The sequence below is a fragment of the Microtus pennsylvanicus genome, chromosome 11 (assembly GCF_037038515.1).
Source record: "Microtus pennsylvanicus isolate mMicPen1 chromosome 11, mMicPen1.hap1, whole genome shotgun sequence".
In the NCBI taxonomy this organism is placed as follows: domain Eukaryota; kingdom Metazoa; phylum Chordata; class Mammalia; order Rodentia; family Cricetidae; genus Microtus; species Microtus pennsylvanicus.
This window is the reverse complement of record NC_134589.1, coordinates 45,266,469-45,293,683: the sequence shown is the minus strand read 5'-3', so window position 1 is coordinate 45,293,683 and position 27,215 is coordinate 45,266,469. Positions and strand designations below refer to the sequence as shown.

The window sequence follows — 27,215 nt, the reverse complement described above, 5'->3', positions numbered from 1 at the left end:
ATATCAACATGTAGAAGAATGAAAATAGACCCATATCTATCGCCATGCACAAAACTCAAGTCCAAATGGATCAAAGACCTCAACATAAAACCAATCATGCTGAACCTCATAGAAGAGAAAGTGGGAAGTCCACTTGAATGGATTGGCACAGGAGACCGCTTCCTAAATATAACCCCAGTAGTACAGACACTGAGAGAAACAATTAATAAATGAGACCTCCTGAAACTGAGAAGCTTTTGTAAAGCAAAGGACATGGTCAACAAGACAAAACGGCAGCCTACAGAATGGGAAAAGATCTTTACCAACCACACATTGGACAGAGGGCTGATCTCCAAAATATACAAAGAACTCAAGAAATTGGACATCAAAAGAACAAATAATCCAATAAAAAGAAAAATGGGGTACAGACCTAAGCAGAGAACTCTCAACAGAGGAATCTAAAATGGTTGAAAGACACTTAAGGAAGTGCTCAGATCCTTAGCAATCAGAGAAATGCAAATCAAAACAACTCTGAGATTCCAGAAGGCTGGATAGAATTTGCTCACCTTCAATCTAATCACCTGTAAGAATGGCCAAGATCAAAAACACTTATGACAACTTATGCTGGAGAGGATGTGGGGTAAAGGGAATATTCTTCCGTTGCTGGTAAGAGTAAAAACTGGTACAGCCCCTTTGAATATCAGTATAGCAATTTCTCAGAAATTAGGAAACAACCTACCTCAAGACCCAGCAATACCACTTTTGGGTATATACCCAAAGGATGTTTAATTGTACCACAAGGACATGTGCTCAACTATGTTCATAAGAGCATTGCTTGTCATAGCCAGAACCTGGAAATGGCCTAAATTCCCCTCGACCAAAGAATGGATAAGGAAAATATGGTACATTCACACAATGAAGTATTACAGCAGAAAAAAAATAATGCCATCTTGAAATTTGTGGGCAAATGGATGGATAGATCTAGAAAACATCATATTGAGTGAGGTAAGCCAGACTCAGAAAGACAAAATATCATATGTACTCACTCATAAGTGGCCTTTAGACATAAAGCAAAGAAAAACAAGCCTATAATTCACACTCCCAGAGAACCTAGACAACAATGAGGACACTAAGAGAGACATACATGGATCTAATGTACAAGGGAAGTAAAAAAAGACAAGATCTGCTGAGTAAATTGGGAACATGGGGACCACAAGAGAAGGTTTAAGGGGAGGGGAAAAAAAAGGAAGGGAGCAGAGAAAAATGCATAGCTCAATAAAATCAATAATAAAATTTTAAAAAATAATTAATTAAAAAAAGGAATAGGCACAACCTAACTCTCCTTTAGGATGCTATTCAAATAGAAGAACATGTTCTTTTAGCATCAAGGAATCATTTATAGGGGCCAGGGTGACAATGACTCAGTGGCTAAGAGCTCTTTTTGATCTTACAGAGAATCAAGGTTCAATCCAGCTTCATGTGGTGTTCACAGTCATCCCTAACTCCAGTTCCCAGGGAATCTGACAGTCTCTTCTGACCTCCTCGGGTACCAGGCACATACACGTACACAGACACCTACTAAACCTTCAGAAAAGTTTTAAAAAGAAACCACTCATAAATATTTTCAAACACCGACAGGAATTCCTTGGACATGACAAAACTACTTCCTTGCTCACGTCAGATCCCCTCCACTTCTGACGGTCTTCCTAAGGTAAGCATTAAGTTGCCAGAAGGCTGAGGTGTGGGGTGGCATGCTCTGTGTGTGAGCATCAAGGCTGCCAAGTGCAAGCGGGTGTAGTGGTGCATGTCTATATCTCCAAGCCCAGGAGGTGGGAGCAGGACCTCATGTTCTATCTAGGTCTGGCTGGGCTATGCGACCCTGTATCCAAAACCCAAAATAAGATGGAACAGAACATTGTTTCCACAACTTCTGTTTTTAAAATGTTACTTTTTTAAGCTGAGAAAATACATTTTATGTTAAAATGACCCTTAAACTAAATGACAATTCTGTTTGAAAGGCCAAGAGGAAATGGACTCCAGCAGCAGAATGTAGGGAGGATTCGTATTTTTAAAAAAGACAAAGAAAAAGAAAACTCAAACTCAGAGAGGCAGTTAACCCCAATCTACTCTTCTTTCAGCAGAAGGCTGGATAGAATTTGCTCACCTTCAATCTAATCATCAGGTCACTAAAAATGCATATGGATACAGTTAAACCACATACAGACATTTGCTTTTAATTTCAAGGCAAGTGAGCCTTAGACTTCCTTAAATCCCTCCTGCAGGGTCAGAAGTTGAGGTAAGAGGCGAACACACTGACTGCTCACGTGTTGCAGAAAGAGCTGAAGGAAGGATGGGGATTGAACTTGGGAGCACTAGTACAGACAGACAAAGCAAGCCCATCCTCAGGGTTCTTCCAGTCAAAAGTGTATCATGCCCCCTTTACTGTCAAAGTCACCAAGGGCTTAAAGTGATACAGAGAAGCCAGGGATGGTGTGTATATGCGTGTGTGAGTTGGGGGGGGGGAGGAAGAGAGAGAGTTAGAGGTGGCATAACAAACTAACAGCAGGCAGTCTCCCTGATTTGTTTTCCAAGGAGTCTGCTAAAGTTCTATAAAATCTGATGTGTATTATATAGTGTCAAGATATACCTGGATCCATTTTGTAGTTTATTCTGAGATCCTAAAACAAAATGGTAGTCAAAAAAAGATTTTTTTCAAAAGGTCTTCCCTGGAGGCAAGCAGCAAAAGAGGAGGGACAGGACCAGGGCACAGCAGGTCAGGTCACTCAACCTGGGAGCTAGGGCCTCTTTCCAGGGTCATTGCTACAAGTATTGTCAGGAGTCATGACTGGTTCACCAGAATCCCTCCCATCAAGGATGACAGATCACAAACAGAATGGATGGCCCCTGTTGGTCCAGAGTGAGGTGATGGCAGGAATCAGGCCCAGCATGAATATCATCTAAAGTAAGAACCTTCCCAGCACCCCAAAGCTAAGGGTCTGAGAACCTGGCTCGATACTGGGAACGGAGCTGAAGAGGCCATGGTAGTCTGCTGGTGTTCTAAAAGTCTTGTTAAAAAGAAAACCTTTGCTGACTACAGGAGCCAACTGTCAAGTGCAGATCGGCTGTTGAGGCTTGGTAATTGCAAGAGACAACGGTCCGGAAGAAGACGGTGAACTCTGTTAGAAGCTGCCTGACTTGAAGAAGTGTGTGGGAGCAGCTGACCACCGCGAAGAAAAGTAAATAAAGAGCTTGTGATGTCCTGCAGGGTCGGTGTGTCCCTGTGTGTGTGTGTGTGTGTCCCTGTGTGTGTGTGTGTCCCTGTGTGTGTGTGTGTGTCCCTGTGTGTGTGTGTCCCTGTGTGTGTGTGTGTCCCTGTGTGTGTGTGTGTGTCCCTGTGTGTGTGTGTCCCTGTGTGTGTGTCCCATGTGTGTGTGCGTGCATCTCCCTGGTCAAGGATTTGTGATGTGAAACTCCCTTGGGAGCCTAACAGGAGAGAGAAGCAAGGTCTGACTGATTAGAAGGGAGATTGACAAACCAGTTCTGCCAAAAAAATTTAAAAGTCACATGACAAGAAAGGCAAGGCCTGGGGAAGAGAGCTCCTCTCTGAGGAGCACAGCAACTCCAGGATGACAAGGTTTCAGGCCAGGAGCCAGCCCCAGCTAAAGGAATCAAGGTGAAGAAGTGCAGTACTATCCTGAGAAACAAGCACCCGAGCCTACCCCTCCAGACAGAGGTGGCTGCAATCAGTCAAGTGCCACCGTGATATTGCTATCCTGTTGTCTACAATAAAACCAAACCAAAAAGGGCACCATCCTCACAAGCAGGAGCAGAGCTCAGGCCGGCTTGCCAGGGTCTCTGCTTATTGACCTGCTCAGCAGCATCAGCCTGTCTACAGGCCTCGCCATATGATTTACTTCCTAGTTTCAGCATACTCCTCCTACAAAGTGATGCTTTCAGGATGACATTCTTGTTCAAATATCTGCATGTACTTTGACCATATCCACTCCACACAGCCTTTTCCTGTCTTGTCCTCCTTCAAGCCCCCACCCTAGCACTGTTGACCCTTGGGGATTTCTTGGATTGGTGTCACAAGTGTCATGTGTCCTGGACAGACCTAGGTTTGCAGACTTCCCTGGTTATCAACTACAGCACAGTCATCTGTGATCCTAACGCAATCTAACATTAGCAGAAATCACCAGGAGTGGGGTCCTATTGACAGGGGTGGGTATGGCTCAAAACAGGCATTGGCTAAATGATATTCCAGAATCTGTTGCTGGGGCCTGTGTCTTGTTCACATAGTTGGATTTCTGATCCACAGAAGCCATCCTTGTGCGCGACCCAGCTTGGCTAGCTGGAAACCATGAGAGCTCGTGGACTACATCCAGGGTGGGCCTGGTACTCAGTGCTGAAAATTCTCTGTCCTGTGAGGCTGAAGCAGGCTGTCTAAGCTGCTGCTGAGAAGAGGGCTCAGGTAGCACTGTGGGGAGGAGCGCAGGCTTGAGCATCTGGCATGTGACGCCAGGCAAAGGCTTCTCGGCAGGCAGGCACACACATTTCCCTGGGGTTTGTTTTTTTGTTTTTGTTTTTGACAGTACTACGGAGTGAACCCAGGGCCTTAAGCATGCAAAACATTTTATATCACAAAGTAGGTTCCTAAGATGGCACATAGTTGCCAATATCCTACAGTGGCTCCCTGAGCTTAGCCGGGGGAGATGGCCATGAGGAAACAGAAACTTAAGCCCCAGCATTTCTCAGAAACTCTGTGATTCAAGGACCTTGTGATGGAGGAAGGTCATTGGTTAATTATAATAAAGAAACTGCTTGGCTGGCCCTCATAGGTTAAAACATAGGTGGGAGGAGTAAACAGAACAAAATGCTAGGAGGAAGAGGAAGTGAGCTCAGAGGGACAGCTCTGCTCTCTGGAGCAGAGACGCCATGCCCCGCTCCCGGGCAGACAGACGCAATGAACTCCGACCCAGGATAGACGTAGGCTAGAATCTTCCAGGTAAGCGCACCTTGGGGTGCTACACACAGATGATTAGAAATGGACTAAATTATTATGTGAGAATTAGCCTAGAAGAGGCTAGACAGAAATGGGCCAAGCAGTGTTTAAAAGAATACAGCGTCGGGCTGGAGAGATGGCTCAGTGGTTAAGAGCATTGCCTGCTCTTCCAAAGGTCCTGAGTTCAATTCCCAGCAACCACATGGTGGCTCACAACCATCTGTAAAGAGGTCTGGCGCCCTCTTCTGGCCTTCAGGCATACACACAGACAGAATATTGTATACATAATAAATAAATAAATAAATAAAAGATCAAAGTTTAAAAAAAAAAGAATACAGTGTCCGTGTAGTTATTTCGGGGCATAAGCTAACCAGGTGGCCAGGGTGCTGGGGACGCAGCCCTGCCGCTCCTATTACAACAACCTTGTTCATCAGATTTCCTTTCATCCCTAAATGGCCTGCTGCTGACAAACTGGCCTGACTACACCAGGCACAGATCCCTCCTGGTAGGCTTGGCCCAGGGACCCTGCTATAGAGAGGGCGGGGTCTGCTCTAAGCCTTCAGGACCCTGTGAAGCCAACCTGCTCTCCCAAGTGGGCTGCTGCTCTCTACTCCCATGAAACACTCACAGCTTGTCTCCTACACATGGAGTGGTCCTCTTCAGTGTTTGCGGCCCTCACCTACAGAGGATTCTACCAAAGTGCCAGGACTTTAAGACGGGAAACCTGGGAGCTAGAGAACATTGCAGGGTGAGGGATGGACAGGTGAGTGGTGCTCTTGGCACTCCAGCTCTAGTCTTCCACCAGAGTGGCTGCAATTCTGTTTGTATGATTATCTCTATGACTTCTGAAGTAAAATGAGCATAGTAGGAACCTTCTACAGGGCTGAATCAAAGTAACTGATGGCAGAGAAATGCACATAGCTCAGTGTGGAACATATGGCGGGAATTAAAAACAAAACAAAACAATCGTGTCAAGTTTAGATTCCCCATCGTTTTGTTAGGAGTTTTGGAAATCATATATTTGGCCTACGTCCCTTGTTAAAAATAACTACACCTGAGCACAGTGGCATGTGTCTGTGGCCCCAGCTCCTTTGGAGCGGAGAGGAAAGGGTCACTAGAGACCAGAGCCAAGGATGATGATGTTTACACTTTACAGAGAAACAGTAAATGAAGTCAGGCTACCCCAGCCTCTGGTACCCAGATCCAGCTCCCTCAGGAAGTTCTTACCAGGGTTCCATCTGTCAGGGTGCAACCGGAGAAGCGTTTTGCAAGAAACCCCTCAAAGTTAGTTGTCCTCTGAATTGCAAAAAGAAGCAATTTCACTTCAATTTCCTTAGCTCTGGCTCGCATGATTTTGGAAAGTTCTGTCCTTCAAAGTAAAGAGAAAAGACTGCTGTCAAACAGACATCTTTTATTCATTTATGACAAAGGGGCTGGAGAGATGGTTAGTCAGCTAAGAGCACTTGCTGTTCTTGCACAAGACCCGGTTCAGTTGCCTGCACCACGTGATAGCTCACAACCATCTGTAACTCCAGTTCCAAAGGAATTGATGCCCTCTTATGGCCTCCATGACACCAGACATGCACATGGGCACACATTACATGCAGGATATACATATACACATAAATCAAAAAGAAATATGTATTTTAAAAAATACATGCTCCCAGCACTTAGGAGGCAGAGGCAGACAGATCTCTGTGAATTCAAGGCCAATCTGGTCTACATAGCAAGTTCCAGGGACAGCTAGGGCTACACATAGAAACCAAAAAAATAAAATATAATAAAATTTAAAATAAAATACAAAATACAAGCAAAATGTACAGGATCATTTCAAACGTTGAAGTCTATTACCAACTCAGTCAAAGCCTTGGGACTAGAAAGGTACCAGTTTTCCTCCTGCAGGGGACACAGTCTAAGAACATTCCTCAGACATTTGAAACCTAGGTAGTACACAGCCCTACACATGCTATGCTTTTTCCACACATGTCTCTATGGAGGGGTTTAATTTATAAATGAGGCACAATAAGAGCATAATTTATAATTTATGATAAAACAACAATTATAACAATAAATTAAAATAAAAGTTACTTTAAAACTCATGAATTGTTACTTTCTAGCATCAACCATGGAGAGACATAGAGAGACTATACACACCATAAATAAAAATTTTGGTGAAATTATTTCCCAGTAAAAATGCATCAAGATTTACAATATAAATCTGATAATGTGGTTATTACTATATTTACATCTCTATGTGTTTGTTCTGAGACCCCCCCCCCCCAAAAAAAGACAAAAAAATGTTTCTGGCTGGCCTGGAACTTGTTATGTAGCCCAGAGTCTCAAACCCAGTGATCTGCCTGCCTCCGCCTCCCAAATGCTGAGATTGAAGGTGGGCACCAATATCTGACCCATAGTTTCAAATTTTCAATCACATAAAACCGTACGTCAGGCCTGTGAGCAGGAGACAGCTGAGAGTTACCTCGTCACATGGCAGAATTCCACTGAGATCCTCTCCGTCATGTGCCACTCCCGCGGAAACATCCGACCATACTTCTCCTCATAGTCCACAAGCTGGCGCTTCACCCAGGCATAACGTCTGTCAATTTTGTCCAGCCAGGCGACCTCATGAAGGGAGGAGCAAAACCACTCAGTGCTCAGAATAACAAGCAAAAACTAGGACCCAAGAAAGGCAGCCGACCTCCATCTTTCTCCCACTTAAGAGAATCTATACCATGCTATTTACTTGAACTGGATTTAGTTCTCCACCCAGGGTCCATGGCTGACACCAGGGCTCTGAGTGCTTTTTCTGTATGGAAAGTGTGACACACAAGTGCATTCTTCTGGGGGAGAAGACAGCTTTCATTAATTTTTCCGAATGGTCAGTGACTTTAAATGGTGAAGATCCTCTAGCCTGTAAAGTCAGCGTGGGGATCTGTGGCTCAGGGCACAAGGCTATCCAATAGTTAATTGTACTAGTAAAGCATAGGTCAGGAGGCTTGGCAGCATTAGTTTCTTTTTCAGTAAAATTAAATCGTTTCATATGGCCAATACTTACATCTTGGTTTTCTTGAAAAAGTACTAGATACTCTGATAGATGCTGTTTAATAAACTTTTTGATGATTTCCTGTTTGATTCTGGGGTCCAAGATATTAGCCACCAGGCATGCGTCTCTCAGGACATTGCTGGGTCCTCCTGGCCTCTGGTAAAACAAACAGCATACACCAGTTAAATGGCAGAAGTACTGCACCTCTCTCTCCTGGCCTGTAACAGCTGCTTCTTCCTTGTCTCTCACTGTTAGTACTCCTCTCCTTGGACATCCAGTCTTGCTTCAGTAGACTGATATCTTAGTCACCGGTTCTTCGAGAAAAGAACAGTAGCCAACCTAAAAGCCAGCCTGTGACTCAACAGTGAGACATTCAAGAAAACAGAGCCAGCAAAGATCACAGGAAATTTTACTTTCCGTGTAGCAAAACTGAAATGACCTAAAAAGCCAGAATGACAACAGAGATTATATTGAAGGGTCCCCAAAGTCATTGTGGCTCTCATGTACCATTTTTCCTGTTTCCAACCTTCCTAGGCTCCCTGTTGTTTTGTCTGCTATTGCCAGCTGGCCTGCCTGCTTGCCAGCTTTGAGACAAGGCCTTGCTACATAGCCCAGGCTGGCCTCAAACTCAGGGTCCTTCTCCTTCAGCTTGCCAAGTGCTGGGATCACAGGCATGTCCTACTATGCCCAGCTGTCATTCCTGTTCTTAAAGAGCTATAATTGTGGCCAGGCGGTGGTGGTGCACTTGGGAGGCAGAGACAGGCAGACCTCTGTGAGTTCGAGACCAGCCTGGTATACAAGAGCTAGTTCCAGGACAGGCTCCAAAGCTACTGAGAAACCCTGCCTTGATAAACCCCCCAAAAAAAGAGCTATAATTGCAACAAAGAGGGTGGTGGTTTTAAAAACTCACACTAAATTCCAAACCACCAGACTCGTTTCACTGATGGCCAATCACCCAGACAGACTGCCAAAGGTGAAATACTGAGACACTGGTTCCCTGACCTGAAGGGTGGAGGTGGGGAAGGGCTGTAAGGATACGGCAGCTAAGAAGGGCCTTGTTTACTACCAGAGCAACTGCATCTCACTGACCTGCTACTAATGCATCACTGAATATATGTGCTGACCAGGATCCCTATAGTACAAAGAACCCTTGGAAGCTCTTGGTTTACTACATAGCCTGGTGACTTGGCAGAAGTTACTCAGCCTCACCTGAAAAGCAATGGGCTTAAATCAGGATGAGCAGAAGTTCTTCCAAAGCCTTCCTGATTGTTTGTTTCTATCAAGTCTGTCCATCTCAATTGATGTTCAAATATCAGACAAGGTGCCTAGACCCAAACTGTTACAATGTGACCTGCTCTACTCTGAACCGCTATTCTGCTGCCCTCTGAATACACAGAATGTTTAACTCTGGCTTCAGGATGAAAATGCTTGAACTCACTGACAAGTCATGGACACCAAAACTAGGAGGTTCAGAGGTTCAAATTTTCTCATTTACAAAAAAAAAAGTTACTAAATTATCTTGGTGTCTTAGTTACTTTTCTATTGTTGTGAAGAGACGCCATAAACAAGGGAACTCAGAGAAGAGAGAGCTGATCGGTGTTCATGGCTCCAGCATGGCAGCAGGTAGGAAGGCAGGGCACTGGAGCAGTGCTTGAGACTTTACATCCTCATTCAAAAGCAGGAGGTGAAGAGGGAGCCAGGAATGGCACGAACTTTTGAAACCACAAAACCCTCACCCAGTGGGCACATCTCCTCCAACAAGGTCACATCTCCTAATCCTTCACAACACTTCCATCAACCAGGGACCAGTCAGTATTCAAACACATGAGCCTATGGGGACCACTCTCTTTCAAACCACCACATTTGGATATTTCATTTTAAATTGTTAGTTAATTTTTTTTCTTAAGAAAGAATATTTCCTGTGTAGCCCAGACTGGCATAGAACTTGCTATATAGTCTGAGCTAACTCATGATCCTCCTGCCTCAATCTCTAGGATGCTGACTGGCATGACAGGCACAACCACTAATCAATACTTTTAAGAAAAAGTTTTGGTTCAAATTTTCAAACCAGGATTAGTAACACAAGGCCTTTTAGAAAAATCAATAGTATTTAAAAACGGAAAAAGAAAACTTAACAATATCCCATTATGTAACAGTCAGAAAAGGAAGTCGGGTTGTTAAACCCTTTTAACTTCATATGCCCCTTGGGACCTGGGAGAAAGGTAGAAAGCAGGCCATAGTCAGATGATGGGCAAACAGTAAAGACCCTTCACCCACATCCTTCTGAAACACCGTGCAATGGGATGGGGCAGCGAGTACACGAAAGCAGTTGCCTGGGAAGACTACTATTTACAACTAGCACTAGTCTAAAATAGCAGCCACCAGCCAGGCAATCCCTTTTTGCTTCTGAGAACTTCGTTTTCCTCAGAGGGCCATGAGGAATAATGGCTTTCCAATCTATGCCTTTCCTGAGTTACATCAGGTGACTAAAAGATGCAGTTCTTGAAGCAAAGTGCTTCACAAATGAATATCAGTTTCCTGGCAGTCAGCTGGAAAACACAAAGGCATTAAGGTTAGGAGCTGGTCGCCTACAGAAAGCAATCTATCAGAGCCAGGGCTGCCATCCCCACCTACTTCCTAATACAGAGCACAAAGGAAAAGCGATTAAGATATTTCCAGTTATTGAATTCTGGAGCAAATGCAGGAAATGCTCCTTGGCTCACGAGTGAATGTATATCCATCCCCATCTCCACCCACAGAGCCCGGTGAGGAATGCTGCTGGCCATGTGCTCGGCTTCGCTTCTGCCTTCAACAATGCTTTCTCTTCAAACAGCTCAAATAATAGAGAAAACAAGCTTCTGCGGGCTCTGCCCTCCCCGACACATGCAAGGCATTAAGATGACATCTGCTGCAATGTGAAGGATGGAGCTAACAGCAGTTTCCCAGCACAATGGCAGCCAAGGGAGGGAAGCCTGTGTGAGATATTCACCCAATAGCTCCCAAGCGAAAGCAAAGGCCTCGCAGACACAACAGAGACAGCTCCACCACCAGCGAGCTCGAAGATCCCAGAGAAGAGGATTCCCATCGTTAAAAGTGATCTCTGGATTGTGTCATGAGAGTTACATAAGCTCCTAGACACGCCTCCCAGTAGTCTACTCACCAAACCAAAGCCAGTGTTATGTAACAATTCTAAAAAACACTGTGGTTTGAAGGTTTTTTGTTTTGTTTTAAGCACAGCTATGAGGGAAAAATGTGAGTTTATAGAGCAGATAAAATGCAAGATTTGACAAACATTAAATTAAACCAAAAGAATCCTCATATTTTTTCCCCAGAGGGAAGATCTCATGTAGCCCAGGCTGGCCTCAAGCTCAGTATGTAGGCAAGGATGAACTTGTGATTCTCTTGCCTCCATCTTTCTAGGGCTTAGATTACAGACATGCATTACCATACCCAATTTATGTGGGCTAGTGATCAAATTCAGGTTTCATGCGAGCTTAGGTAGGTACTCTACCACCCAAATTACACTCCTGGCCCAAGTCCTCTTTCTGAGGCTGGAAGGACACAGATCAACGGTCAGCATTGCATCGTGATACTTAAAACAGAGTTGGCAGACAGCTGGCCTGTGCCAGCCAGCACCTCTGGGATCAAACCACGTGCATCACCACTCACACATCTCACACTACCGGATGGAGTATGAGCAGTGGGAAACCTAAAGACTGGAGGGAAAACGCAGACCAGTACCTTGGTACCCTGTGAAGGAAACGCCTCTTCAAAATCAGCCAGGATCTGCTGTCCTAGCTCAGTCTGCGCAGCCTTCACCCTGGGGGAAAAAGGGACTGATTAACGACTGGCAACATTTTCAAATTCCTGTATACAATGGATCCACGGGGTCAGGAACTGTTAAAGTCTCTAGGACTCCATAGGTAATCACCTGGGAAAGAAGCAAAAGAGATGTACAGCTAGGTAAGAGAGGTCACGCAGAAGCAAGAGAGATTACACAGAAGCAGGGATACAGGCATCTCAGAATGGATTTTTTTTTTTGCAGTGCTAAGGATTGAACCTATGACCTTGAACATGAGAGGTAAGTGCTCTGCCACTGAGCTATGATCTCAGCCCTTCAGGATACAGTTCTAGGTCACCTTTACCTACTGTGTGTATGTATATATGCTGAGCCTCACAAAATTTCATTTGAGGGTGGTTATACTGCAGGGAAATATTATATACCAGCACCCCAAGAGAACACAAATCTGTCAGATTACTAAAACAACTGTTTCCCATCCTACAGGCACAGAGTGGGAAGAGTGATTCAGACTGTTTTGGAGTGATTTTATATTTGCTTCTTATATTTTAATTCAGAAACCTAATATTTAAAGCAAATAACAAAAAGAAATCTCTAAGGTGAAAGAAAAAGAGCCAGTTGATCAATAAACTATTGTTTAAGAGCAAAGGGCACCATCTGTAATCCCAGCACTGAAAAAGCCGAGGCAGGAGGGTCACAAGTTGAAAGCCTGACCAAGACCATGTCTCTCTCACACAGCAAAACAAGACAAGGCAGGCCAAACAAGTGATGTGCACTGGGTGGAGATGGAGCTTCAGGAGAATGTGAGGAAAAACGTGTAGAGGGCTGGGGTGGGCTGCTTCTTGATGGATCTGCAGGACCAATGCTGGTGCTCAAGAAACAGCCAGCCTGACTGAAAGGAGAAAGGGAGAAGCAGCTAGGCTGAAACAGGAAGTGCACATCAGCAAGCGCTGCCATCGTGTCCTCCTTGTACCGGCCAGCTGCCTCTGCTAGTGACACTCGGCTTGTCCAGGCACAGAGCTAGAGAGCTAGGCTCCTGGGCAGCTCTGGACCTCCCTGAGCCTGACGTAAAGATGTGCTTTGCCAAAAGCACCATGAAACAGCATGCCTCCTTGCTTGGACTCCACCCTGCAACTTCTGGATCGATTTTATAAAGTTTCTAGAAATAGTGAACAACCTAAAACCACAAGTTCTTTGGCTGTTGAGGAGAACCTGGCAAGTGGCTGAGATCTTATGTTTTAACGAGAGCATAGGCATGACCCAGAACACTCAGTTTCTTCCTGTGCCATAGTTATAATCAAGCCTGATCCCAAATACTTTCCAGGGTTTTCCACTGTCTTCAAATGTTCCAAACCATTACTACACGTGAGTTTGTATTCTTTTAAGTTTGTGTTCAAGATAAGGCAATGCTGGAATCCACCCCACCCCCACCTGGAGTTGCCCAGGAGACATCTGGAAACCTCCTGAGTGTGAAGTCTGATGCGAGAGAAAAGAATGCACTTTCATAAAACTGCTCCTCAGAGCATCTTGCCACTCCCCAGAGAGAGCCTGTGGGCCTGGTCACAAGGCAGAGATCCGGATGCTCACGCCCCTCTTCTTGGAATTGCAAAGACAGCACCAGTTCTTTCTTGAGGCACAGGACAAATCCTGTAGGTGAGGCCCACCCCTGACCCTCCATGAGGCTGCTGGGCTCAGCTCTGTCTCTGCTACCTCCACTCTACTCTACTACAGTCCCAACCTCTATGTTCTTACAGTGGCTGGAAAGACAACCAAAGTACATATGGTCTTGGCACTGGAGTACAAAGGAAAGGGAATTCCAGGTTCCCATCTGTAATGATTTCTAATGTTTAAAGTTACCTTTGAGACCAGATAGACTTAGCTGTGCCACTAAAAAACTGCATGTAATAAGTTACTTCCTCTAAGTGGGCCACAACTAAGAACCATTGTGAAAGGGGCTGGAGAGATGGTACAGCAGTTAGGAAACTGCTGCTCTTCCAGAGGACCAAAGTTGGTTCCTAGGACCCATACCAGGTGACTCACAACTGTCTGTAACTACGATTTCAGGGGAGTTGACAGTCTTTTCTGGCCTCTGAGGGCAAATATACATAAAGAGGGAAGAAGGGAGGGAGGGAGGGAGGGAGGGAGGGAGGGAGGGAGGGAGGGAGGGAGGGAGAAGGAGGTGAGGATAGAGGCCTGTGCTAGAGGACTTCAGTGTGTTTCTAGTACTGATAATTTCACAACAACCAGCTTACTGTTTTAGCTGGCAACAGTACTCACTTTTACAAGTGGTAGCAAGAGGTATTTATCATTAACATTAGGGCAGAAAAATAAGCTTCTGCCTAGAACTGTTTGCAGCCATGGTTGTCTCCCAGTGACTGAGATGAAGGAGCAGCTATCCCCTGGAGACATTACGGACAAAGAGAGATCACATGCACAGATATTTTCTGGTAAGCCACAGCTTCTATAATGGTTACAGCTTATGAATGAGTCCCAAAAGGCTCCTGTGTTGAGGGCTTGGTCTTCAGGTGGTGTTACTGAGAGGTGACTGGACCATGAAGATGAACTTCACCACCGAACTAAACCACTGAGAGATTCATCGTTGATGGGGTTATTGAGAAATGATGGAGCAGGGAAATGGAGTATGGTTTGAAGAAGTCTGTCTCTGGCTGGGGTGGGCATGTCGGCTGAGCCAGTAAAATGGGCGTGTATTTTGTTCTCAGATCCTTGATGAGCCACCCTGCTCTACCATGTGCTCCCTACATGATGCTCTGCCTTATCTACGTTGCCCAGAAGCATCATAGTCAGTGACCATGGACTGAAACCATGAAACAAAATAAGCCTTACTTCTTCTCTTTTCTTCTTTTGAGATAGGGTCTCCAAGTAGTCTTTGCTGGTCTGTAACTTGCTATGTGATGGGGGAGAGTCTTCTGTTTTATGTTAATTTCATTGGTTAAATAAAGAGACTGCCTTGGCCCTTTAATAGGACATAAAATTAGGTAGGCAGAGTAAACAGAACAGAACGCTGGGAGAAAGAAGCTGAGTCAGAGTCGCCATGATTCTCCCACTCCAGACAGACGCAGGTTATGATCTTCCCTGGTAAGCCACCTCGTGGGCTACACAAATTATTAGAAATGGGTTAGATCAATATGTAAGAGCTAGCCAATAAGAGGCTGGAACTAATGGGCCAGGCAGTGTTTAAAAGAATACAGTTTCCATGTAATTATTTCGGGTAAAGCTAGCCGGGTGGCGGGAAGCGGCCTGCCACTTTTATTACAACAGAGTGGCGCCCTATCAGGTTGACCTCAAACTCAAAGAGATCTACCTGCCTCTGGCTCAGAGTGCTGGGACTAAAGACATGCATCACATCACTAGTCCAGCAACCATTACCTCTTTTAAGCTGCTTTTCTTTGTTATTTCCTCACAGTAATAGAAACTAACGCAACTATCAATTGTCTACACAGGATCCTAGAAATAAGCCGACAGACTCATCATCAGCCCACCAACTAATGTGCAGCAGGAAGGATTAAAAGGTCCTTCCAGCAGCTGAGTGTGGTGGCACACGCCTTTACTCCTGGCACTCAGGAGGCAGAGGCAGGCAGATCTCTATGAGTTTGAGGCCAGCATGGTCTACACAGTGAGTTCCAGGACAGGCTCCAAAGCTACAGAAAAACTCTGTCTTGAAAAACAAAACAAAAAAAACCCAACAACAACAAAAAAGGAAGCAGTGGTGACAGAAGGACAACAAAGTAGGAAAAGTAGAGTTTTACAGAAAAGAATAGCAGGAAATAGCAGGGTATATCCATTATCTTCTGACAGTCCAGGAAATTCTCTCCACGGCCCTGAAATAAGTGGACTGACTCCCACCTGATGCCTTCACAGAATGGAAGGGATTAGTCAAACACTATAACGTAATAGTGCTACCAAGACTCTCAACCTAGAATGACACAGAGACCTGGCCGGAGGCGCTGAGATCCTGTAATGTGGCCCTCACAGCTTAATCTGAGGAGGCCCAGACAGAACTGTCAAACACTAGTCAGACCTCTCCATTCTTTTTCCTACCACATCATGTGACTTCCCAACCTGCCAGGCTTCTCTCTCAAGTAAGAGGTTAGACATAGCTCTGGGGGCGGGTGGGGGGGGGGAGAACTTAAGGGCTCCAAAGTTTTGTTTTGTTTTTATAAAGAAATGCAAGAATCTCCCATTCTTTCTTAGGAAATACTGACTGACTAGAAGCATTTGCTCTCATGGATATGCTTAAGCCAAGAGGATTTGAAATGTAAAGATATTAAAGAAAAAAATCTTTCCTTTAATACTACATAAATATCTAGGCATTTGCCAGAAGGGTAGTTGAAAGAAATAGCAAATCAAGACCCATAAACTTCATACTTCAAATGTACAGGCAAAGACTGGAGAATGCAACCCTGCATATGACTTCTGCAATTTATAGACAGAAGGCATTACACTGAGCAATGCACAGGGTCACTCAGCTTTCCTGCCTCCCTCTGAACAGCTATTTCGATTATTTCCAGATGGTTCCACCATCGCTATATAAACATACGGGAGGACAATTCACCAGAATGATGCTAAAAATAGGAAGTCTGGAGTTGGCTCCAAATGTTAGCACCTCTTTGAAAGCTGACGGCAGCGGAGCACTGCAAGCAAGCAGCTCTCACATTGCATTCCTCTCGGAGCTGCAGACTAGGGCATGCTGTGCTGACAGACTATCACAAACACAGGTTTAAACTAAGAACAAGCTCAATGTTTGCAGGATGGATTAAAGGGCTCCTTCCCTCCAGCCCTCGCTTTAAGACATGGTTCTCAACCTGTGGGTCAAGACCCCTTCAGGGGTTGTCAAATAATCCTTTCACTGGGGTTGCTTAAGACCATTGGAAATTTACATTACAATTTATAACACTAGCAAAATTACAGTTATAAAGCTGCAATAAAAATGATTTTATGGTTGGGTCATCACAATATGAAGAGCTGTATTAAGGGGATATAGCATTAGGAAGGTTGAGAACCACTGTTTTAAGAAAATGTCACTCAACAGTCCTAAGTTTCTTCGAATTTATAAAACTATACCTTTGAGAAATTAAAGATTTATTTAGTCTATTATTATTGTGTGTACATGTTTTCCTTTTTTCTTTATTTTTGTATGTTTATCTGTGCACCAAATGCATACTTGGTGTGAGTTGCCATGTGGGTACTTGAAATTGAACCTAGGTCATCTGCAAGAGCAATAAATGCTCTTAATCACTGAGCCAACTTTCCAGCCTGAAAAAAAACCAACATTTTTTTTTTTTTTGGAAAAGTAAATAGGACACCAAGAACACGGGCAAAAAGGAAAAAGAACAAAGCAATGGAATTGTCTCAAAGTAAAGAGAGCTTGTGTGCAGCAAAGGGAAGAATCCACAAAATGAAAAGGCAGCCAAAGAATCAGGAGAAAATATTGGGAACTGTATAGCTCACTAAGGTTAGTATCCAAAATATATAAAGAGCTTGGGTATGACCAAATAAAGACAACAAGTGGGGCCAGATATACTTGGTGGGTGGAGTGCCTGAATAGCCAGCTGCTCCTGGGTTCAGGCTCCAGCACCTCATGACCAGGCGTGGGAGCACAGGTCTGAGTTGCAGCACTCAGAAGGTGCTGGGGGGAAGGATCAGAAAATCAAGATCATATTCAGTTACACAGAGAGTCTGAGGCTATCCTGGAATTTCTGAGACCCTGTCTAAAAAAAGGAAGGAAGAAGGGAGGAAGGAAAAAGAGAGACAGACAGACAGACAGACGCAGGCAAAGAGGCCAGTCAGTCATTTAGGAAAAGGTTTCTGACACAAACCCAAGAATCTGAGTCCTACCCAAGGAACTCACACTATGGAAGAAGAGGATTGACTCCCCAAAGTTATCCTCTGGCCTCCATTGCATGCCATGACTCACAAACACCACCAACCTCAAAATAAAATAAATGTAAATCTTAAAACCAGACAAATGATCTAAATAGGCACTGTTTTCAAGGTAGACATAAAAAATCAATAGGGTATATGAAAAAAATGTCCAACATTACTTCATCTCCAGAGATGTGCAAGACAAAATCCCAAAAAAGAAGCCAGTTGTGGTGCTGCATGCCTTTAATTCCAGCACTTGGGAAGCAGAGGCAGGCGGGTGTCTGTGAGTTCGAGGTCAGCCTGGTCTACAAAGCAAGTTCCTGGCTGAACTACATAGAGAGACCCTGTTCAAAAAAACAAAAACCAGGATCTAAACAGGAAAGAGAAAAGCACAAGATCTCATGAGTAAACTGGGAACATGGGGGTCGTGGAAGAGGGTAAAAGGGGGAAGGAGAGGAAGAGAGAGGAGCGGAGAAAAATGTATAGCACAATAAAGGCAACCAAAAAAAATTAGTAAATAGGAAAAAAACCAAAACCAAACAAATAAATAAGCAAATAAATAAAAATTAAAACCAATGAGGGGCTGGAGAGATAGCTCAGTGGTTAAGAGCACTTGCTTCTCAGTCATGAGGACTGAGCTCAGATCCCAGCACCCATTCTGGGCAGCTCATCATTAATTCCAGTTCTAAAGGATCCAACAAGTACCCACACATGCATGTGCACATACACTCACACAGACATACACACAAATAAATTTAGGAAAACCAGCCTCGCTGAGATACAGTCTCACTTGTAGCGAATTCTGACCCTCCCATCTTTGCCTCCAAATCTGAGACTACAGGCCACCAGAATGACTAACCTTGAAAGGAAAAACGGTGAGTGTTGGTGAGGGTGTGGGATGGGAACACTTCAATACCACTGGCAGAGACCTTAAGTGTGAGGCTATTACAGAAAATGATATGAAGTTCTCAAAAACTCCCAAATGAATCTACCCAAAGGAGATGAAATCCGCCCTCTTTACAGATAGCTGCCCTGCCTGGTTCACAGCAATAAGTTTGTAACAGCTAAGACACAAACAAACGTGTCTTTTGATGGACAAATATGGGTTAAAGAACTGTGGTGCATACATGCAGTGGGATTTTATCCAGCTTTTAAAGAGCTTTTTAAAAGAAGATGCTGACATCTGCAACAACATGGATAAACCTGGAGGACTTAAGAGTAAATGAAATAAACCAGACACAGAAAGATAAATATGGTGAGATCTCTCTTAGGTGCAGGCTCTTAAAATCTAAAGTCATATACAGCTGCTCTCAGTGGCCACGGGCCTGCACGGCCATATCAATTTAACTATGGATCAGAAAAATTGGGGGGGGGGGAGGCTGGAAGGACTGGGGCTATGGCTCAGTGGAAGAGCATGTGCATCCGCAGGGCCTAGGCTACAGTAAGCACACAGTACATGTATGCTAGGGGGATGAAAGACAGAAGACAGGAACGGCAACAGATCACTGAGTTACCCCAAGACTAGAGCATGTTGTGCTCCCTTCCTACTCCTCCCTACCCACTGAGAGCAGGCTTGCTTCCTCCATCCGTGGGTCCTTTCCTAAGCTCATCAAGTCTTGCTCATGGACATTCTTGGCTGTTCACATTCCCAGTCTGATATGGCAATCAGCCACCTCTAAGTGTAAAGAGGTTAGGAAGGATGAGGGAAAGGGTGGTGATTTCCCTAGTGTTTTGCCAACCTATTCCGACATTCCTTAACAATCCCTTGACATCTCCACTGTAAGACATTATACCCAGCATATGCAGCAACCTCCCCTGCCTGCCTCATACCTCATTTCTTTTTTTTTCTTTTTTCTTTTTTTTTTTGGTTTTTCGAGGCAGGGTTTCTCCGTGTTGCTTGGAGCCTGTCCTGGAATTCTCTCTGTAGACCAGGTTGGCCTCGAACTCAGAGATCCACCTGCCTCTGCCTCCTGAGTGCTGGGATTAAAGGCATGCGCTAGCACCATCCAGCCTGCCTGCCTCAAATTCTTAGAAATTATGAAAAGATTTAAACAGAAGTCAAAAGTCAGACAAGAAAGTGGGTGATAGACTAGGTAGTCTGTGGGTTTCCTGGTAGAAGAAGACTAAAGGAGAAAATAACAAAGCCTACTCAAAAATGAAAAGACAGAGACTAGAGAGATGCTCAGCAGTTAAGAGCACTTTGTTCTTCCTGCATTGAACCTGGGTTCAGTTCCCAACACCCACATGGTGGCTTACAATTACCTATACTTCCAAAGTCCTCTTCTGACCAACACAGGTACCAGGAACACACATAGTGCACACACATAGACAGAGGTAAAATACTCGTACACATAAAATGAAAAAAAAAAATAAATCTAAAACCTAAGAAAATATAGAGACAAGAAGGGAGCTCTGAAGGTAACCTCTACTTGGCTCAAATCACAGTAATGTGATTGCCAGGAGTAGTATCTGCATCCTTACCCTACATGCTCAGTCAGACATTGAATAAAACAAAGCAAAGAAAAAGATACTTCACAGGGAAAATATAAAGAGTCAATCATGAGTTATTGAGGAAATTAAAATTAAAGGGAGCAGGTAATGACTTTCATCTACCAGATTGAATAAAATGAAAACAAACAACACCTAATTTGGTGAGGGATGGAGAAACAGGTCCTCAAGCACTTCCAGATGGTTCTGTGTACCTATTAAGCTTTTTTTTTTTTTTTGGAAAAAAAAATAAGCTGTGGTTTTTAAAACTTCAAATCCATATAACTTGAGGACCTAGAATCTACTCTACTTGCACATATGTGAAAGGAGGTATTTCTTGAGAATCAGAATAAGGAATCCAGGGATATGGAAACAGCTAACTAGCCTGGGACAAGCTATCCTATGGCAGTCCACACACGGAAAGAGGCAGTTCCACAAACAGTGTAGTGGACAGGCGACAATCTAAAGGGAGACCCAATAAGCTGATAGCAGTTACTCCTCCCAGGAAGTGCCAGAGGATTCGAAATGAAGCTAAAAGAATTCTGACACACCTGTTTGTTCACTTTTTGTCTTTTTCTTTGTTAGTGTTTTGAAAGAGGTTCTCATCCTAAGGCCTAGGCTGGCCTCAAACTCAGGCCAGTTCTCTAGCTCAACCACCTGGGTCCTGGGGTTATAGATGTGAGCTACCCACATCTAGTTTAGACTTTTTAAATAAAAGAAAATGCATATTTATATTACTTGTATAGTTAGATAAAGAAACATAAGAGAAGAGAAATACGTAACAGGCAGGCCTGCCTAAGAGGACGGGATAGTAACAGTGCTGCTAGGGGCTGCCTCCTCACAGCGCCTTTGCTTTCTGGCATTATCTCCAATAGAAAGGGCCAAAGAGACACTGAACTCACTGTCCCCTTCCTTCCTCAGGAGCCTCTTCTTCCTCCTAGGAATCTGTCTTCTCGCTGGTCCTGAATCTGAGATCAGAACTTAAGGGTGGAGGCCAGAGAGATAGCCATCAGTTAAGAGCACCTACTGCTCTTGCAGGACTCAGGCTCCATTCCCAGCACCAACGTGGTAGTTTACGAATATCTGTAACTCCAGTTCTGTGGGTTCTGTGCCTCTTTCTGACAACCACAGACACTAGGTACATGTGTATTCCACAGACATGGTATATATATATATGTATGTCTAACTCACAACACATAAAAAAACTCACGTACACACATAAAACACAAATAAATAACTAAAAGAAATTCTAGGGAAACCTCCAGGATGGTAAGAAGAAAGAATAAGTCCAGAAAGAAACTCATCACTGTGGTCTGAGAATCAAGCTCAGGTGATATCGCGCACTGTCTAAAAACTGCCCCGGCGTCCACCCCCCAACATGCTGCTTTGGCCACTGTGCCGTTGGCATTCCTCACATCAGAGAGAAAATGGAAGACATGGGGTTTTTCCCTCCTGAATCTCAATGGCTTAGTGATGCCACCTGAGGCAAAACCTTTTGGTGCATTCATCCTTAGGCCTCAGCTGCCTCACTACGAGAATGCCTGAGTAGCCCATGAGAACAGGGATCCCGGTCCACAGCCTGGCTGAGGTGACAGTGAACACCAAGTGCCAGCCATAGCAGCCGATGGCTCCTCGGGTCCCATCATCAGCTGCCTTAACTGATGGTGCATGGAGCAGACATGAATTATTACCCAAGCCTGGCCAAGTTTCATGAGCAAAATCACTGCTTTTGTCCAACAAGTTCTGTAGACAACGGAGAGCTGCGCATATTAACACACACGAGTGGACTTTCTGACCCGGGCAGCCTCCAAAGGCGAGTTAAAGGGAGTTAAGAGAGTGAGCTCACGTAACATTTGAAGCTGCTTCCCAGAATAAGGGGGAAACCATGTGGAGCCAGCTTTTCTTATGGAAAAAGCATTGTCTGTACGGACATCTTACCTTTCAGAAAGCTGCCGGATCTGTGGGATTCCCATGTACTTGTGAAAGTGCTCCAGAACATTCATCACGCCCTGAAGGAGGTTGGCAACTTCTCCATACTGTCTGCGCCTGGTCATGGCTCTGCAAGGACAGAAGTTGAGAACTAGAAACCAAACACTGAAGACACAAGATAGAGATGTGGGAATGACCTCTAAAACAGGCAGCAGCCAGATTTAATGAAACGTCCCAAGTGCTGGATATATATGGTGCTGAGCACTGGGGAAGGAAAAAGACAAGGACTTAACTCCAACTCTCCAGGTGACATCACTCAAGGGAGTGTCAAGTAAGCACTTGAAGGAAGGTAAACTATGATAGCAGTGTAAGCTATATGCCATGGGGCACAAAGAAATGTGTCTGTTGGGTGCTCATTGGGTGGCAGGAGGGGACTCTGGGCAGACTATTGGTTTGAGCTGGCATTGTGTCAGGAGCGAGATTTTAAGGGAGCGTTGTATGTCACTGAGGATTGTGGTGCATGGGAGAACCAAGCCATTTTTCTAGAATACAAAAGGGGATGACTGTTTGTGATTTCAAGCTAACTACAATCTGCAGCTTTAAGCCAATGATAAACAATGGCACCAGAGAGGCCAGCTTGCCCTACTGCCAAGGGTAACATGAAGCTTAAGTAAAAGATGCTGATAAAACCAATAGCTATAGGCGGGCGAGAGGGTTGTGGTTAAGAGCACTGGGATCTTTCAGAGGACCCAGATTCAATTCCCAGCACCCACAGAACTCCCTAAGGAGACATGCCATCAGCCCGTTCTGGTTCCTGGTTTCTTTTTCATGGTACATTTCTGTCAGTGTTATTTTCGTGTCTTCTGTTTGTAATGTTACCTCGCTACTTCTCCTAGGAGCAGGTCAGTAAAACTCAACTTCTTCCCCTAAATCTTATTTTGGAGCATTCCAGGGACTTTCAAACCCAAGCTGCTGACTTGGGGCTCATTGTCTGAAGGGGTGGAGGCATGTTTGATAAGAACATGGCAGGACTTTGGGTGCCTGACAGAGAACCTGCAGGATACTGACTGCCAGGCAGCACTCTGCCTGCTGGTGTAACTACTGCGCTCCCCTCTCCCTTCCTTCCTGAGCCAAATTCTTCACTATGGTCCAAGGTCCTTGCTGCCAGTTACTTCGCCTTAACCCTTTAGTGTTCTGACATTGCCTTTCTTGTTTAAAGTATTATAGGTATGCAATATTCTAGATTACTAAAGGAAACCACAAGAAGGACTTTGATAAAAGTTTTCATGTTATCTGAAAAAAATGCAGAAAACTAAAATAATAAAGAGAAGAGAAAGGAAAGAGAAGATTGTCTGAGTAAGAATGTCTGGCTAAAGCAGAGGAGCTGAAGTAAGAACCTGAGGAGTATAGTAAGTTGTAGAAGGTCAGAGGAGGTATGAGATTTGATCATATTATGTTAATTCTCGTTGGTTTTCTTCATTAAAAAAAACAAACAATTTTTTTTTTTTTTTGGTTTTTCAAGACAGGGTTTCTCTGTAGCTTGGAACTAGCTTTTGTAGACCAGCCTGGCCTCGAACTCACAGAGATCTGCCTGCCTCTGCCTCCCGGGTGCTGGGATTAAAGGCATGTGCCACCACCACCTGGCCAAACAAACAATTTTTGTGATTGCTGTGGGACAATGATCTGTACTCTGACAATTGTATTTTAATAAAACACTGATTGGCCAGTAGCCAGGCAGGAAGTATAGGCGGGGCAACCGGGCAGGAAGTATAGGCAGGGCGACGGGAACAGAAGAATTCTGGGAAGAGGTTCAGTCTGCAGTCGTCATCCAGACACAGAGCAAGCAAGATGTGACTGCCTCGCCAAAAAAGGTACCACGTGGTTAACACAGACAAGAATAATGGGCTAATATAAGATGTAAGAAAGAGCTAATAAGAAGCCTGAGCTAATAGGCCAATCAGTTTATGATTAATGTAGACCTTAAGTTTGGGACTTAATGACTGCGGGACCTGGTGGGACAGAAATCTTGGCCAACAGCTGATGATTCACTACAAAATGTTTGTATTAGGAATGGGGTCATACTTTTAAAAGAAGAGAGGGGGACAGAACACTGCTGCCTGCATCCCTGCACCCTGTCTTTCTTTCTCCAGGTGACTTGGAGGAGGAGTTATTTTCTATCCCACCACCTTACCCCAGGCTCCCCAGAATGAGAGGTCCTGGAGGCCAGAGGGAGAGGAGTAGAGGAGACTCCACAAATACACACATTCTCAGAGGGAGGAGCTGCCAGTCGGGGCTGACTCCATGGTCCTTCCATTGTGCGCTGTGGGCTAACCTGAGGCTAAGGGCAGGCAGCAGCTAGTCCACTGGTCCTTTGTGGGCTAACCTGAGGCTAAGAGCAGGCAGCAGCTAGTCCACTGGTCCTTTGTGGGCCAACCTGAGGCTAAGGGCAGGCAGCAGCTAGTCCACTGGTCCTTTGTGGGCTAACCTGAGGCTAAGAGCAGGCAGCAGCTAGTCCACTGGTCCTTTGTGGGCCAACCTGAGGCTAAGGACAAGCAGCAGCTAGTCCACTGGTCCTTTGTGGGCTAACCTGAGGCTAAGAGCAGGCAGCAGCTAGTCCACTGGTCCTTTGTGGGCTAACCTGAGGCTAAGGGCAGGCAGCAGCTAGTCCACTGGTCCTTTGTGGGCTAACCTGAGGCTAAGGGCAGGCAGCAGCTAGTCCACTGGTCCTTTGTGGGCTAACCTGAGGCTAAGGGCAGGCAGCAGCTAGTCCACTGGTCCTTTGTGGGCTAACCTGAGGCTAAGGGCAAGCAGCAGCTAGTCCACTGGTCCTTTGTGGGCTAACCTGAGGCTAAGAGCAGGCAGCAGCTAGTCCACTGGTCCTTTGCCACTAACAACCTTTAAAATTAGAAATGACAAAATCTTAAGTTTTCTGAGAAGCCTGCAAGGCTAGTTGACCTGATGGATTCTGTCCTTTTCATTCAGCAGACCACGTGGGATAATTGTTTCCAATGGCTCCAGGTCCTCTTGACTACTGAGGAGAGGGGCCAATCAGAAGAGAGGCTTGGAAATTGGTTCCAGGCCCAGATGGAAGACCAGCCACCAATACAGACCTCATAAATGTTGGGTTTCCTATGATGTAACCCAATTGGGATTTCAGCATAGAGAAAGGTAGGAAGAGGCGGAAAGTCTACCACCAGACTCTAATGGGGAGGGCTCTGGGCTGCCACAGGTAGCCCACAAATTTGTCCAAAGTTAGTCAGATACGCCAGGGGTGTGAAGAAACACCAGAAGTATTCCTAGAGAGGCTGATGGAAGATTATAAGACCTATACACCCTTGGATCGGGAAGCACCAGAGAATTGGTCTACAATCAGCCTGGCTTTTGTCAACTAGTCAGCACCAGATAACCACTGTAAGTTGCAAAGACTAAAAGGTTTTAAAGGTAAGGGGTTGGCTGAACTCATTGTGGTTGCTGAGACAGTATTCAATAATAGGGAGATCCCAGAAGACCGACAGACTAAGGGGTTCACAAAAGCTTTAAAAAGACAGACACCGGGGCTCATCAAAGTCCTTCTAGAAGCGCAGGCAGTCCACAGGTTAGAAGACAGGCACTGGCCTTTGGAGACTCACCATGTAAAGGGAAAGGCCTAAAGCAGGGATAGGCCTAGTTTGCAAAAAGACCAATGAGCCTACTGTAGGGAGTTGGGTCACTGAAAGAATAAACGCCCTAAATGACAGGGCTCAAAAGTAAAAGTACTAAAACTAAAAGAAATAAGTGATTAAAGGTGACAGGTATCAAGCCCCTCCCTGAGCCTTGGGTAACCCTAAAGGGGAGGAGAAACCTGTAGATTTTCTGGTAGATACGGGAGCACAACACTCCATTCCAAACAACCCCTAGGCAAAATGTCACCAAAACAATCCTGGGTGCAAGGGTTCAAGAACTCTCCTACCATCTTTGATGAAACACTCCACGAAGACATGGGTAAGTACCGACTAGCCCACCCCAACATCAGTTTATTACAGTATGTGGACAACCTCCTGATAGCAGCTGCCACCTTGAAATCCTGCAAAGCTGCCGCTAAAGAGCTACTTAAAACATTGGGAGACTTGGGGTATCATGTATCAGCAAAGAAGGCTCAAATCAGCCAGACTGAGGTAACTTACTGGGGGTACATACTCAAGGGGGGCAAAAGCAAGAAAAGAGACCATCCTAAGGACCTCTAGACCTAGCAACTGCCAAGAGGTGAGTGAATTCCTAGAGTCTGCTGGGTTATGTAAGCTCTAGATCCCTGGGTTTGCTGAATTAGCTCAGCTTCTGTACGAGGCCACAAGGTGGGGAAGGAAGACTCCCCTTGATTGGATCCCACAGATGGAAAGGGCCTTGGATAAAATTAAGGCAGCTCTTTACCAATAGCTAGAATGTGTTTGCCAAGATGTCCACGGTGCCATCTACAGCGAGAGGGGATTGTTGACTGCAGAAGGAAAGACTACTAAAAACAAACAGGAGATTTTAGACCTCTTACAGGCCTGATGGCTGCCCCCAAGAGATAGCTGTCATACACTGCTCTGGGTACCAGAAATGAGAGGACCCAATATCGAGAGGAAACAGCCAGGCAGACACGGCAGCAAAGGAGGCAGCCCTCCAGACAGCAGCCATTCTGATGGCCACACAACCAAAGATGGTAACAGGATGGTTCAGGGCCCTCGATGAATGGATCCTCACCAGACTTTGTCATTCAACCAGTCCGACAAATACAGCAAAGTACACACTTGGGAGAAGGGAAAATACAGGGCCTCTTGAAAAGAGCACATCTTAAGGTCTTTGACCTTGAGGCCAACACAGCAGAAGCTGTAGGCCAATGTCCCACATGCCGTCTCGTCAATGAAATAAGTGGAGTCATGAGACTGGACACTGGGAAGGAAGAACTTGGCCCGGTGCCAACTGGGAAACTGACTTCACAGAGGTGAAGCCAGGCCTGTATGGCTATAAATATTTGCCAGTTTTTATACTTTTTCAGGATGTACTGAGGCTTTCCCAACTAAGCATGAGATGGCTGCCATGGTGGTCAAGAAGCTACTGGAAGAAATTATCCT

At 45.0% G+C, this 27,215-nt stretch overlaps 1 protein-coding gene across 3 annotated transcripts in view; it reads right to left on the bottom strand.

The window, feature by feature from the left end:
* The window catches only part of Vps53 (VPS53 subunit of GARP complex), a 132,916-nt gene that overhangs the window by 62,465 nt on the left and 43,236 nt on the right, over positions 1-27,215 (bottom strand). For all 3 annotated transcript variants that reach the window (XR_012912333.1, XM_075991613.1, XM_075991614.1), the window contains 5 exons: positions 22,132-22,251; positions 11,766-11,844; positions 8,037-8,180; positions 7,461-7,603; positions 6,209-6,350 (listed from right to left, as the gene is read on the bottom strand). Coding sequence is in view for 2 of the 3 variants with exons in the window: in XM_075991613.1 (XP_075847728.1) it covers positions 6,209-6,350; positions 7,461-7,603; positions 8,037-8,180; positions 11,766-11,844; positions 22,132-22,251 (628 nt within the window). In the remaining variant the exon portion in view is untranslated. The remainder of the gene's footprint in view (positions 1-6,208; positions 6,351-7,460; positions 7,604-8,036; positions 8,181-11,765; positions 11,845-22,131; positions 22,252-27,215) is intronic.